Source organism: Micrasema longulum, unplaced genomic scaffold (assembly GCF_059751315.1).
Source record: "Micrasema longulum isolate JH-2025_06_02 unplaced genomic scaffold, ASM5975131v1 h1tg000178l, whole genome shotgun sequence".
Classification (NCBI taxonomy): Eukaryota; Metazoa; Arthropoda; class Insecta; order Trichoptera; family Brachycentridae; genus Micrasema; species Micrasema longulum.
Genome location: NW_028277383.1, coordinates 535,468 through 550,505, shown reverse-complemented (window position 1 = coordinate 550,505; position 15,038 = coordinate 535,468). Strand labels below are relative to the sequence as shown.

At 32.5% G+C, this 15,038-nt stretch overlaps 1 protein-coding gene across 2 annotated transcripts in view; it reads right to left on the bottom strand.

Moving 5' to 3' along the window:
* The window catches only part of pnt (ETS transcription factor pointed), a 383,988-nt gene that overhangs the window by 86,408 nt on the left and 282,542 nt on the right, over positions 1 to 15,038 (bottom strand). For both annotated transcript variants that reach the window (XM_088242955.1, XM_088242956.1), the window contains one exon: positions 5,429 to 5,545. In XM_088242955.1, coding sequence (XP_088099081.1) covers positions 5,429 to 5,545 — 117 coding nt within the window. The remainder of the gene's footprint in view (positions 1 to 5,428; positions 5,546 to 15,038) is intronic.

Genomic DNA, 15,038 nt, shown 5'->3' with positions numbered 1-15,038 from the left:
TACACAATCTACTCATCCTTGATAAATATGATTCAAGATTTGTTAACGAATGAAAAAAGACATTGAAATTATAAGTTTAAAATAATCAAGTCCATCGGCTCAATAAGAAAGAAATAAAAACTTGAATTTCAACCAAGATTTTTTGTAAATAACAAATAAAACGTTGTCGTGAATCTTGTATCATTTTTCTGCTGCTTAATCATCGCTGTAAACAAGATGAACACTCGCAAAATGAATTTGACACTTTTTAAAAGCTTTCAAGCATAATGCTCACTACGTTTCGCTTTTACTTCCCGAAACATCAAAGCTCAAAATGTGACGTAAAAATTCATAATATACAAATTGTGAGCTGTCATAAATAAAATTAATTTTGTGAGTTTGCAGCTGTCGGAGCACACCCATTCCCGACCACTTAAAATTGGGTATCACAAAACAGTCTCGAAAATTGGCTAGTCATAAATTTTTACGAATTTTCATAAATTTCATTTTACAAAGTTAGCGACAAATGCGGACCAATTCATTAGCCCAATGAGGAAGAAGATCGAATGATATAGAGATTTAGTAATATTTGGATTCATTTCAAGATATACAGGAATGCAGCCGTGTCAGAAGGAGTGGACGCTGAAACAAAATCCTGCCCCAAGATATGAAATAAAAAAAAACATGAATTTATTTGATTTTTTAGTGAAAATTTAGTTTTTCTTTATTTTTTTCTTTTTTAACAATGTTTTGAGAATGTTCAAATGCTTGCAGACTGGCTGGATTTTCTCCCTAGGGAGTTGTTCATATTTAAATTTGTTGCAACAGAGAGGGTCAAAAGTCAACAGATGGAAGAGTTGAGGAAATATGGATGTTCAAACATAGGCAAAATGGTGAATGTTACAGTGTGTAAAATGACCACTCAAACCAGCCAATGACAGGTCGTAAGCCCTGTAAATGCCTATACTCCCATGTTCCCTTCTCAAAAATGTTTTCCCTCTCTGTTTCAAAACAAATATTTTTTTCTTTTTGTTTACAATAATGTTAATTTAAAAAAAATATCTAATATGACTATCGAACTTTATTAATTAAATTAAATTTAAGAATATAGAGATGTAAATCTTTGTTAGACTAAATACGTACAACATACACTAGAGTTTAGTTTAAACTAAACAAGGGTTGAGAATGAAAACATGTAGGTAAATGTCACAAAATTATTTACAAATAATGCTATTTTAAACAAAAGCAATGCGGAATACATTGTGTGAAATTCCAACTTCCTAAAATATTTCATTCAGATTAACAAAGCTTAACGTAGAGGGTAAAATTTAAGAATCCTACACACTTGAAAACTAAACATTGGATCAGAGATAAATTAGTTACCCAACGGCTGATGACTCGGAAGAAAGAATACTAATAGAAAACAGATTCTGTGAGAAGACTTTTTTCATAATAACTGTTAGGGCCTTACTTATAAACCTGGTATAAAGTTACACCTAGGCGTAGACAGTATAATGGTATTCCCATCCTAATTTTACCACTTTAAGGTGTAATTTTGTAGCAGGTTTATAGGTGAAGCCCTTAATATATGATAAAAGGGTGATTCTAACCGAAAATATGAAACTAATTATTCATAGATGGCGCTTTCATTTTTTTTATTTATTTAAAAATGCAATTTCCACGTGTATTTTAAATAATATTTATCGAATTTTTCGTTTTGTACACCATTTTGTGAAAACGACCTACATTATATTTTTATGGTATTTCTTACAATCAATATAGTGTAAAGTTTCCGCAAACCATGTTTTGTAAAATTTACCATGAAAATAAACGTGAAAATGGCATATTTTAATGAAAAAATATAAAAGCGACATTTTGAACAATTAGTTTCATATTTTCGTTAGAATCACCTTAATATACGTTTGTATTTTGTGTTCGTGACTGTATCAAAAAAGATCTTGTGAATCATTGCTAGCTACGAGTATTAATCCCAGAGTAAGTTATTTTACAATTTTTACAATACAAGCTTTTCATGTATATATTGCAACAATGACAATAAACAAGCAAAACATAAAGACCCATAAAAAACGAAATGTAACTGGGCCAGTCACCCTTAATCCTTTCACTGCGGGTCCCGAGCATAGCCGATACGCGGCGCCGTGCCGCTACTGCGGATCCCGAACATAGCCGTTTTCAATATTATCTTCCTTGTAGTGGCCTCTATATACACTTATTTCAAACTTTTTTTACGTCATTCGATAAATCCATCTTTTCTATACACACGGAATTTTTTTAGGAGACATGGTATTATTATAAACATGCTTTCTAATCAGTTTTCGGGACCACAGTCTAAAATTCCCACAGTACGCACTTGACGTGTCGCCGCGTATACTCTGTTTCAATAATAATGTACGTACCTATTTGCCTACACGATTAACACTTAGGATAAAGTAAACATCGGTTTCCTTTCAACCAACTTAATTACCCGGACTGGTGATTTGCGTTATTGTTATTGATTTTTTTATTATTTCTGTTACATAAACATTCAAACGGATATTCGGATTTCATCTTTAATATGGTTATATGAATCTCTTGTTATTATATTTTGCTGGACTGAATATTGTGTTACGTACTAATTTTTAGTGGTTTTATTATAACATCCTTGACTTTTTTATTGTGGAGTTATTATTTGAAGTTTATTTATAATGGCTCATTCTGGAGATAAAAATTTGTTAGGGAGAGATGATGAAATAATGAACTTTATAATGAACAGTGATTCAGAAGAAGGCCAGGGCGATGATTCTGATTTAGATTTACCTTCTGAAGACGAATCTGTTATTTTTGAATTTGAAGTACCTACTGTTTTATCTTCTCATCCATCGACAAGCACATCAAAAAACATAACTCAGACATCATCACATACACCTCCTGCGGTAGGGGTCCAGGCGGTCCCCATTTTCCCGAGGTTCACGAATTCAGCACTGCAGATTCTGGTGTTAAAGTTCCATTTAACGGAGATCGCAGTGAACCTGACATATTTTTGCATTTTTTATCGAACGATTTGATGGAGAAAATAGCAACACAAAATAATATATATTATGATGATGTTATGAAAACTGCTAATATCAGACCTCATTCCAGAATTCTAAAATTCTAGAATTCTTTTAAATGGAAGAATGTTACAACAGACAAGATGTATTTATTTTTTGGTTTAACCATATTGATGGTACGAAGTAAAAAACTTTCTTCGAGTGAATATTGGTCAACCCATGCTGGCCTAGTTACTCCAATATTTTCTCAAGTAATGCCACGGGACACATATTTTTTAATAAGTAGCATGTTACATTTTTGTAACAATGCAGAAGCAAATAAAGAAGACAAACTTTATAAAATAAGACCAGTCATAGAGCACGTTAAAAATAAATTCAAATCCACGTTGGAGCCTTTTAAAAATTTGTGTGTTGACGAAAGTCTCGTGTTATTTAAAGGTAGACTAAGTTTTAAACAATACATTCCGTCAAAAAGAAACCGTTTTGGTGTTAATTTTTTTGTATTTTGCGATGTTGAAACTGACTATATATTGGATTTTATTACATATATTGGTGAAAATATAGAGATTTACGATAAATTTAATGTTGGAAAATCGGGATCAGTTGTTACCACTTTCATGACCGACTTTTTTAATAAAGGGCACTCCGTTTGGATGGACAATTGGTACACGAGTCCATTATTACATTTTGACGTTGTATTCCAAGTATTGCATGGCAATGGAACGAACGCGTGTGGTACTGTACGGAAGAATAGGAGGTGGCTTCCTACTTTTGAGAAGCTAAAAAAAGGTGAAGTGTCATCCCCATGCACACTGACACCATGATGGCCCTCAAATGGCAAGACAAGAGGGAAGTCCACCTGCTCTCTACAATGCACGATGATTCAATAGGCGCATCGGGAAAATTGGATTGAAAGACAAAAAAACCAATTATAAATCCCAGAGTTGTTTTAGACTTTATAGTCTTTGTCTTTATAGTTATCGTCAACATGGGACCTGTAGATAGAACAGACATGTTGCTGAGTTCTGTTGGATGTTTAAGAAAGACCACAAAGAGGTATAAAAAAAAGTGTTTCATTTTATTGACATGATATTATTAAATTCTCACGCCGCATATTTGACAGTTACCGGAAAAAACCTTCATTAGCAGATTTTCAATTAGGAACAGCAATGCAAATCATCGGATCATCCATTAATACTGACCGGTAGACATTTCCCAAAACCAATTTCTGAGACACCAGCAAAAAAAAAACATAAATATGTTGTCATGTTTGTTCACAATCCCAAAGACGTCCAAAAAAAATCCGCAAAGAAACTAGATTGATGTGCGTGGATTGCAACGTTCCATTATGTGTTGCACCATATTTTGAGGAATATCATACGATGTCAAGATACTAAAATTTATACTGTTCCAAATAATAATAAAATATGTTAAGTGGTAAAAACTTTTTGAAGACCTTTTCTTTTTCTAAAATTTTTTGTTTTTTTGCAAGTGTCACACAAAAAAAATGAAACAGACTATACATTATTTTGATGTGTATGGGGGACCTTAAAACTTTGAGTTTTTTTTTTTTTTAAATAATGTTCAGTGATTTTGTGATAATAATAGTGACTCAAAATGTGTAATGTGTCATGATCCACAACATATAAAAAAATCGAGCGTTTTAAATGAGGGTAAGAATTTATTTTGTTAAAAATATTAATTCTGAAATAAACCCCGCACGGGCGTTACAGCCGCGCTCCCCAAATTCAGCAGCGAAAGAGTTAACAACTATGCACAACGTGCGAGTTAAAAAAAAGATTATTTTTAAATTATTTTTTTTAAATATAGGGGTATAAAAAACGTACCGCATATTCAATGTATTTTTTATACTAGAACCGTATAAAGATTAATAACATTATTGATAAAACAATATAGACATTATATTTTCGCTAACATAAGTCACTATTCTGAAAATATAAAGAGTTGTTTACTTCCTTACGGCATGGAGGTTGTCAAATTTATACCACCTAGAAAAGCGTTTTCCATTTATTTAAAAGAAAAAATAATTACACTCAATACTCAATAAAAAAACAGTATTTTTTTATAAATTAAAATAAATAAAATTTGCAAAAAAAACATATACATACTCGTATTACGAAATAAATTTAAAATATGGACAAAATGAAAGCAAAAGGCGGATATGTACAAAAAATTACCCGGGGCAACAATAATTCAAAACCACGCTCTTATCCAAAGATATCAATGTATCCTACAGTGTTTTACCCTATAGTGTAGATTGTACAATTGTCAGAATTAGGCTAAATAAACAAGTCGCATAAGTTAGGAACTCGTGTTTTTTGCCTGTTTCCAGAACATGTATAGAAGCAGATAATATTCATGAGAGGTCTCTTCCTTACCTTTGGTGATGTTTAGGCGGACCTGTTCCTTCTCCCAAGAAGCGAAGGAGGCCTTGAGGGCCTCGGTCATCTTCTTGTTAGTACCAGGGGTGAGCGGCGGCACTTGCGCCGGTAGGTCTGAAAGGAAAATAAATATATTTTATCCCGTCATTTTTATGTGGTACCATTGAATCACCATCCACGTATCATCTATTTAATTCATGTTTTAATACATAAGCAAATTATGCTTGATTTTTTTAATTACTGAAATATTTGCGTTCTTATGATTTACTCAATGTTTCGATTTTGGGGCTATATTTAATGAGTTGTGAATAACTCACTATTAAAAATTGGAATCAAGTTAGGGGGCAGTGTGGTTGGAACTTCGGACCTGTGATCTATGCGTCAACAACCTAGGCACGGCTCCACAACCCAAAGAAAATTATTTAATTATTTGAATCAAACATAAAAAAACGGAGGTAATTGTATCAATGTTTATATCAATATTTTTTGTTAAGTATAACTCGTATATATCCCTTTATATTTATTTACAAAAATAACTAAAAGTATACAAAACCTTTTTTTAAACGAATATAATAAACGTTAGAAGCACTAATAAAAAGTTGTATTTTTTAAATATTTTTACATTCATGTAACAGATATTGAGATACGCTGCATTTGGTGAACCAAAGCAGTGCCCCATGCACCACCGGGTTTTGATAGGGGAATCATGATGTTATTACAGTTCAAAATTACGAAAGTGAAAGTACAGTAACCCTTAATAATGATGGTAATAAAACAAAAAATGATGACATCACAAGTGCGTTGGAAATGAGTTCAATATATTTAAAATTTATATATTTATTTCAAATATTTTTCCTGTCCCAATATTTTATTTACGAATTCAGTCATCTCATCTTGACACGGTGAATAGAAAACACTCGAATTATCTAAGCAACTAAATCTGTTATCAAATCGATGGAAAATGTACAAATAATATAAAATACATTTATTATATACTGTCAATAAAATTGGAATTATCTCATTATTGAGACCTTCCTTAACTAATCGTTATTAAAATTAAATGATCAAAGTTTATTGCTATGCGACTCATCCATAAAGCGAGTTCTCATGATACTCATGATATCATGCAATAAACTGTTCAACACTATAAATAAAGTTGATTCTTGACTTCATTTGCGTAAACTGGGCGACAGTTGATAAGCCGGCACTGGATAGAATAAAAATAGATCTAGGTCCCAGAGGTAACTATTGCAAAAGCACTTTGCATTTTCAAAACTATTTAGCATTCTCAGAGCGATTACAATAGGAAGTTAACAGAGTTATCTAGTTTTTGCAGGAAAATGTGAATGTTTGTGTAAAATTTTTAAGCATCTTTGTCAGTTACCTGTAATTTAACATGTTTTTTAAAAATGTATGTACACTTCATTATTGCAGAAAATTTGATTTTATTTCATAGATAGTTTCCATTGGAATACGGGCCCAGAGTTGGTATTTCGAAGGCATTTACAGCACGTTTTTAGTACGTTAAAACGCGCTATACCGCGCTATAATTGCATTTGGAATACCAGCCCAGGATTGTTGTAAGAGTATTTTCATCAGCTTCGTGGTGTTAAAATTGGCAAATTTGTAATTATGCATGAGTTTATTGGTTCGATCCCCGACATGAAATGTTTATTTGGAAAAGGTGCACCACGGATTTTTTTACTATTACATGGGTTTTACCTGGAGTCTTTAGGTCTCATCACAGCTTCAAATGATAAATTAGCAATTGGTATGACAATGCAATGTACTACAAAACATGAGGTGAAAAATAAACATTCAATTTTATTATTACCAATGTGTTGATAATCTGTTTTTTTTTTGCATTGCTGATACAATAATTTTAAGTTAGTAAAATAGTAGAAGAGCTAATGAGCGTAAACTATTAATCAGATTTCTAAGTCACAAGTCACATATTTAAATAAAGATAAAAATCAACCAAAAACAATTAAACACGTAAAAATAAATAGAAACGCAAACACACCTTGTCCTCTTTCACTTGGTACATGGAATGTACGTTCAATCAGAAATAAAATTGATGATATCCCCAACATAATTAACGATAATAATCTAGACGTTCTTGCATTAACGGAAACTTGGCATGAAGACCATAATTCTGTTACCATTAATCTACTTCGTAGTAAGGGTTTCAATGTTATTGAAGAGGCACGGAAACCATCCATTGAAACCGTTCATAAGAAAAATAATATAACATGGACGAACCACGGTGGAATTATTGTACTAACAAAAAATCAGCTTAAATTAACAAAAATTAAAATACCACTCTACACAACTTTTGAATGCATTGGCTGTAGGGTTAGCGCAGGCAGCAACCATTTTACCTTAATCACAATTTATAGACCAGGTTCTAAAGCACCACCTCGGAAATTTTATTCGGAAATAAAATCTTTACTTGAATGGGCCATCACTCGTACAGAAGTAACATACGTAACTGGAGATCTGAACATTCGTTTCGACCGCAAGATGGATTCAGAATCGGTTCGTTTTAATGCACTTTTAAGTGATTTCGATTGTTCACAAGAAGTAAATACCCCTACACATGATGCGGGAGGTACACTTGATGTTATAATACGACGGAATTGTGATAAAAAAATCACAGTTTTTGTAACAGACATCGGACTTTCAGACCACAGATTAGTGCACTGTAAAATTAATATCCAAAAACCAACACCAATTTACAAAACACTCGCATCAAGGCCATGGAGAAAATTAAATTTAGAACATTTTAAATCCGAACTTCTGACATCGTTGATTGGTCCGGACATTGACCGTCGCTCAAACGACGTCGATCAATTGGTTGGGTTGTACAATGAGGTACTATCTAACCTGATAGACAAACATGCACCATTTACTACGAAAACTATTCGAAAAAGGAAATCTGATGCATGGTTTGACGAAAATTGTCGACTCAAAAAGAAAGAGCTAAGACGTCTAGAACGCAAATACAGAAACACACTGTCAACTTTGGACCGATCAATATGGTTAGATATGCAAGCCTCTTATAGGACATTTATAAAAGAAATAAAATCTAGTTTCTGGTGTACAAAAATCACTGAACAGAAAAAGTCTCCAAAACAACTCTGGCGAAGCCTTCAATCTGTTCGTGGTGACTGTATAGCAGAGACATCTAACACAAGCGCTACTGCCACTGATTTTGCCGACTTTTTTACAAATAAAGTCGAAAAAATCAGACTGGCGTGTAGTTCAGCGAAAAAACCTGTAATTTTAGATAATGCCCTTCAAAAATTCAGTAAATTTGAACCAACGTCTATAAATGAGGTTAAAAAAATTGTTGCGGCATTACCCAACAAACAATGTATATTAGATCCGATGCCAACATGGCTTTTGAAAAAATGCATTAACGTATTAGCTCCATTTTTAACAGATTTATTTAATACATCCATGGAGCGCAGCATTGTTCCGAGAGCCATAAAAAAAGCAAATGTAACTCCACTTTTAAAAAATTCCCAACTAGATGTGGAAGATCTTTCCAGTTTTCGCCCTATTTCAAATCTTCCCATCGTATCAAAAATACTAGAAAAAATAGTTTCTCACAGGCTCGTTAACTATATCGAGCGGAATTCTTTATTTTCGGTAAGGCAATCGGCATACCGACGTTTTCATTCCACGGAGACGGGAGTGATAAGAGTACTGTCTGACATTATAACGTCGGTGGACTCTGGTAATCTGGTGTTGATGGCTCTTCTGGACATGAGTGCTGCATTTGATACTGTAGACCATAATATTTTGCTTGAACGTCTGGAGAAAACTTATGGTATCCGTGATCAGGCACATATGTGGTTCAGTTCATATCTTAATAAAAGAGAATATGCAGTCGTGTTCCAGGGTAAAAGCTCAACCAACTTTCGGGTGTCTACAGGAGTGCCTCAAGGGTCAGTACTCGGACCACTTCTCTATCTCCTTTACACTAAAGATATAGAGAACATTATCAAAGAATGTGGATTGTGGTCGCACTGCTATGCAGATGATACGCAGATTTATTTTTATTGCAAACCAGGCGAGAGAAGTGTGCTTGTCAATTTAATTGATGGATGCATCAAGAAAATAGGAAACTGGATGGCTGAAAACAGACTAACATTAAACCCATCAAAAACTGAACAACTGTGGGTGGCTTCAGCCAGACGACAGAATTTGATCCAGGATACGGCTCTACCCAATGTAGGGAGTGCCGTTTTACCCACCGTTAAACTACTGGGAGTTTTACTCAATTCTGACCTATCTCTTGACGCTCAAATTAGTAGAACGATAAGTTCATGCTTTTACCAGCTGAGACAAATTAAATGCATACGCAAAAATTTGCCGGTTGATGCCGCCCGTCAATTAATAAATGCGTTTGTAGTGTCTAGAGTCGATTATTGTAATGGTATCTATGCAGGTCTACCAATGAACAAAATGACTCGCCTACAATCTGTATTGAATGCCGCAGCGAGACTTATTTTCGGAATCTCTAAGTTCAGTCATATCACTCCACTACTTCGGGAACTACACTGGCTACGTTTTCCACAGAGGGTCGAATACAAACTCTGTTGGCTTATGTATAAGTCACTGCACAACTCGGCTCCGGAATATCTAAGGGAACTATGCATTCCAGATGAACTAGCTGACAGGCGTCTCACGCTTAGATCAGCTACGTCTACGGCGAGAGGAAAAGTTATTATACCTCTACGCAAACAGCGCACTAAATTTGGTGAGCGTGCATTTGCGGTCGCAGGCCCTATGGCATGGAATGCTCTCCCAGCAGAGGTGCGAGGCTGTGAAAGTGAAGTGATGTTTCGGAAAAAACTTAAAACCCACTTGTTCTCTAAATCATTTGAATAAATCCGTAGCACGTGACAACAAAATAAATTATTTTAATCAAATTACAAATTTAAAGCTTCAATTAAATTAACTTAACAGTAGAATCACCATGTAAAGCGCCCTTGAGGTATTTTATTACGAAAATGGCGCTATATAAGTTATCCACAATAAATAAATAAATAAACTAAAACAACCAAAAAAGAAGTTTTCAAGAAAACGTTTTAACTTTATTGGAATTTTCTTAATTTCAGTAATTTTTCAATTTACCATAACTATCAAAGGACACCGTGTGACTAAGGGACAAAGGAAGCCATAAGATCAATCTGCAGTTTTTATGTAAACATTATATAAGGGGGACGTATGCAGTTAACCTGTTGTTTTAACGTAAACCGTAGATAAAACAGACGGTATAATAGAATAAGGAAATGAGTATTCTTCAAAAATATGTATTTTTGTTGCTGTACAATTTATACAAGACATTTTTAAAAAATCGTTAACTTTTGCAACATTCTATTTTTTTTTTAAATTGAATATATTGAAATCTACGCTTTACTTCATATGGCGTAATATTAATTTCAAGCAGTTTTACGAAATCATGGGATTTTCTTCTACTATAGGTTTATGATTAGCGAAATAATTTGTGAATGATTACAAGATGGGTACGTATGCTTAAAAGGCATAATTAAATTGCACCTCAACAGGCCGGGAGGCCCAATTGCAGCACAGAAAACTTAGGCTTAAGAAAAAAAACATTTTGATTTTTGTGTTCTCACCGAGAATCGAACCCGGAACAATCCGTGCATGAGTCAAGAGTCTTAATCACATCACCATGTTTGGTTTAATTTTTGTGTCGTTTTCATGTTTAAAAAATACAATTTCGAGTACGCAAAACTTCTTCATTAGCCTGTTGTTGTAATGTAAACCCTAGTTAGAGGTATTAGACGGAACGTTAATTTATGCAGAAGAAGTGCATTCCCTTGTGCGAGTATTAATAAATAATAATTGCAACAGTATGCAGTCGGCAGGTTGCGGGCCGAAACAGCTGTCACGCCATGTGCCCTAAGACTTTTACCCTCATTTTATTGTATCGATATTCAAACTGGCTGTAATAAATTAATATTTCCACAATCGCCCTAAAGAGGATCTTTTCAACGAAAAATACACAATAGGAAGCGTTTTTTATTCCGTAATTATGTCAAATCCAACGCGCATCTTCCCAAAAGTATTTTTTTTAATACTTTTAATATAAAAATTTGCTAAATAATCTAATAAAAAAAAAAAATCATTTTAATATATGAAATATCAATGTTAAAAGACAAAAAAAATACAGAGTAAAAATTTTTTTTATGGGTTTTTTTTAAATAAAAAAATATTGGCAAAAATAAAATAAGTTTGAAATATGTTTATATATGTTTTTATTTATATTTATAGAATGATTTAAAATAAATTAAACGTAATATTATTCAAATCCTCCTGTAAAATTAGTGTAATAAATAATGAAGAAAAAAAAAACAATAATACTTTTATTAGTCAAAATTACTGCAAATTTGTGTTTAAGACCCATACACCTTGCGCATAAATTTAAAAAATCCATTCCCCAGCTGTCTATGGCGCGGCGTCCTTATCTATGGATTCAGTCAATGCGAGGATTGGTGATAAATATGAATCATGTAGGGATGTACATCGCCTACCAAAATATCGATACATCGATAATATATCGATGTCCGAAGTACCGAAATCAATTTAATCAGTCACCCGAAACTTTGATGTTCTTATAAATTGCCAAAATAATTTGTAATTTACACTAGCTTACACAATAAAAATATATTTTATTTTATTATATATCGACGTCGGAAAGGAAAAAATCATAAGCGATATGTAGCCATTTTTACAGAAGAGCCAATGAAAGATTGAAATTGACAAGAATTCTCATGTTTTAAATTTTTATTTATATTATTAAAGAAACACGCCAATTCTTTTTACCAAAGAGAGATTTTTTTAATAAATAAAAACTGCCACTTATAAAAAGGTGCTACATGTCGCTTATAAATTTTTCCTTTCCGATGCTGATATGATCTTGCACGTATTATCAAAATAAGACAATAATCACAAAGAACTACAAATATTTGATATTTCCTTTAAACAAAATCTAACATTTAAAAAAAATCCAAACGTAAAGTTAAACTCAAGTATAGTGGTATAATTCGGATAGGAATACCACCCTTATTATAGTAGTAGAATATATGGATGGTATTCCCATCCGAATCATACCACTATACTTGGGCGTAACTTTACGCGGAGTTTATGAGTAAGGCCCATTGGGTTTTAATTTGAGTGGTTATTACTCATGTATTTACGTAATATTAGCAAGGTGGAGCAAGGTTCTTTTTTTTAAAGCGTGTTTTAATAATATTATACAACAAATAACAATAAATGTGAAAGAGTATAAACATTTTTTTAAAATGATGTAAAAATCATCGATTTATATGACATTACATGAGTTTTTTGTTTGACCTAATATCGATATTCATAAAATAAAGTGTGCATCCCTATCATCAATAAACAATGGCGACCATTGTTAATCCAACTCCGGGAATGCGTTTATTTCCACGATTGAAAGCGGTTGAAAATGACCACTGAGATAAAAGGACTAACAAATTTGTGCCATTATAATATATTGCGGAGGAAATGGTGGTATTTTTTAAGTATTTCTATGCTGGTTCGGTACTAAAATTTAAATTTCGAAAGCTTATCAAGGGTTACCACACCTGCTATGCGCGCCATTCGCCACCTGCGCGCGCAGAAAATATGCTTGCATTCTTAGTAAGAAACTGTCTTACATTATTAACGAAACTATAAAAAGAGGTACGGCAATGAATAAAAACAATAGTAAACATTGCCAATACATTTAAGATATAAAAAAAATACATGATCAACATAACATAACAGATTTTTGTTTATCAACATAAAAAAGGAGGTTGACAAATTTAATTTCAACCTATCCGTTTTTTTAAAAAATTTGTTCACCAATAGTGTTTATCCGATTTCATAAATACGTGTGTGTGTCCTAACTATTTTAACACGTCTTTTCATTGAACTTTTTTAAATATGAAAATATCCTTACTGTTAAGTAGGTACAGAGAAGTTTAGTTTAAAGAAAAAAATTAAACAACTCATATTTTAAATATACAATAGAACTCCGTTCATCCAAACTCCAGTCATCCGGATTGCCAAATATCTGGATCGTTATTAGGAAATAAAAAATAAAAGAGATTTTTTAATAATAAATAAAACTAGCTGCTTAACTTTGATGGACATATTAAAGTTTTAAATGTGATTCCAATTCGCTGTGTTATTTCAAAAGCAATAAAAAAGTTATCTCAAAGTAAATTTTGCGTTTTCTTCCAAAAATTACCTACCTTCATTTAATGGTTAATTAACTATCCGGATGGTGTCTGGCACTCATTAATTCGGATAATTGGAGTTTTAATGCATTTGTAAATATGAAGATACCGTTTTTGTACATGATTAACAAAAAAAAAGGAAATATTTTTTTCACAAATATTTCGATTTTGGGGCTATTTTCAACGAGTTGAAAATAAACCACTATTAGAAAATGGTAATCAAGTTGAGGTAGAGTAGGATTCGAACCTCGGACCTCTGATCCGCGAGTCCGTAACACTAGCCACGGCCGCCACGGGACCACAACCCGATTCTACTAAGAATAATGTTAATTTACGTATAAAAAATGTGTACACCATATCATAAAATAAGCTATAAATAAATTACTTTAAAAAATATTTATGCCAATAATCATAATAAGTAGATATTTAATTTTGTTATTTTTGTAGATTAAATGTTAACCCCCCCTGTTATACCCCTTTTAACGTTCTAAATAAAAATACACAATGATTATGTTATATCTATATATAACATTTATCTTTAAAATATTATAATTGTTTTTGATTAAAATTGGCGAAGAAAAAACCGTTCATGGCATGTTAAAGATTGAAAAGTGAAATCATAGATTATTCACGAGTAAATATATAAAGCAGTAGATATTACAGCACATGGCGTTAAAACGGCACAATTTGAATACACAAGTTTGTTCATTATTATGAAGCGAAACACGCAAAAGGAAATGCAAAAAAAAAATTCATCGCCATTTTAAATTTGAACAATCGGAATAGATATTTGAATGTCGTTTATAAAATAAATGCATATTTGAAGAACATTTTTTGTGATTTTCGATTGATTCGAACTTTAATTTACGCTAACCTTCGGAGTTTCACAATGTTAAAATAAAAAATATAACAAGAAATATAGCTCATCTATCACGTCATTTTCATAAAGGGGTAGGCAGAAAGGATATAGCGCCATACGACTATATCTCTAACGCCGATCATTTAGAATTGCATGTCTATTTTTAAATACTCATTTGTTGAACTTAATCATAAAGCACGTTGGTTAAATATTTTTTTGCAACTACTATTTGCATGTTAGGGTAATTAGTGTCCTGACGAAGAGACGGATACGTCTTGAGACCGGTAGACTTTGTTTTATTTTATTTGACAATGAAATTTAGAGTTTAAGTGATATTTTATAAAACGAAATAAAAATCAAATTTATAAAAATAGAAGTTAGATTATAACAAGTCTTGCAGCTACTGAGCGCATGGACGGTTGGAATTCTAGACCCCATTTACTAAATTTAGATATTTGATAAAATT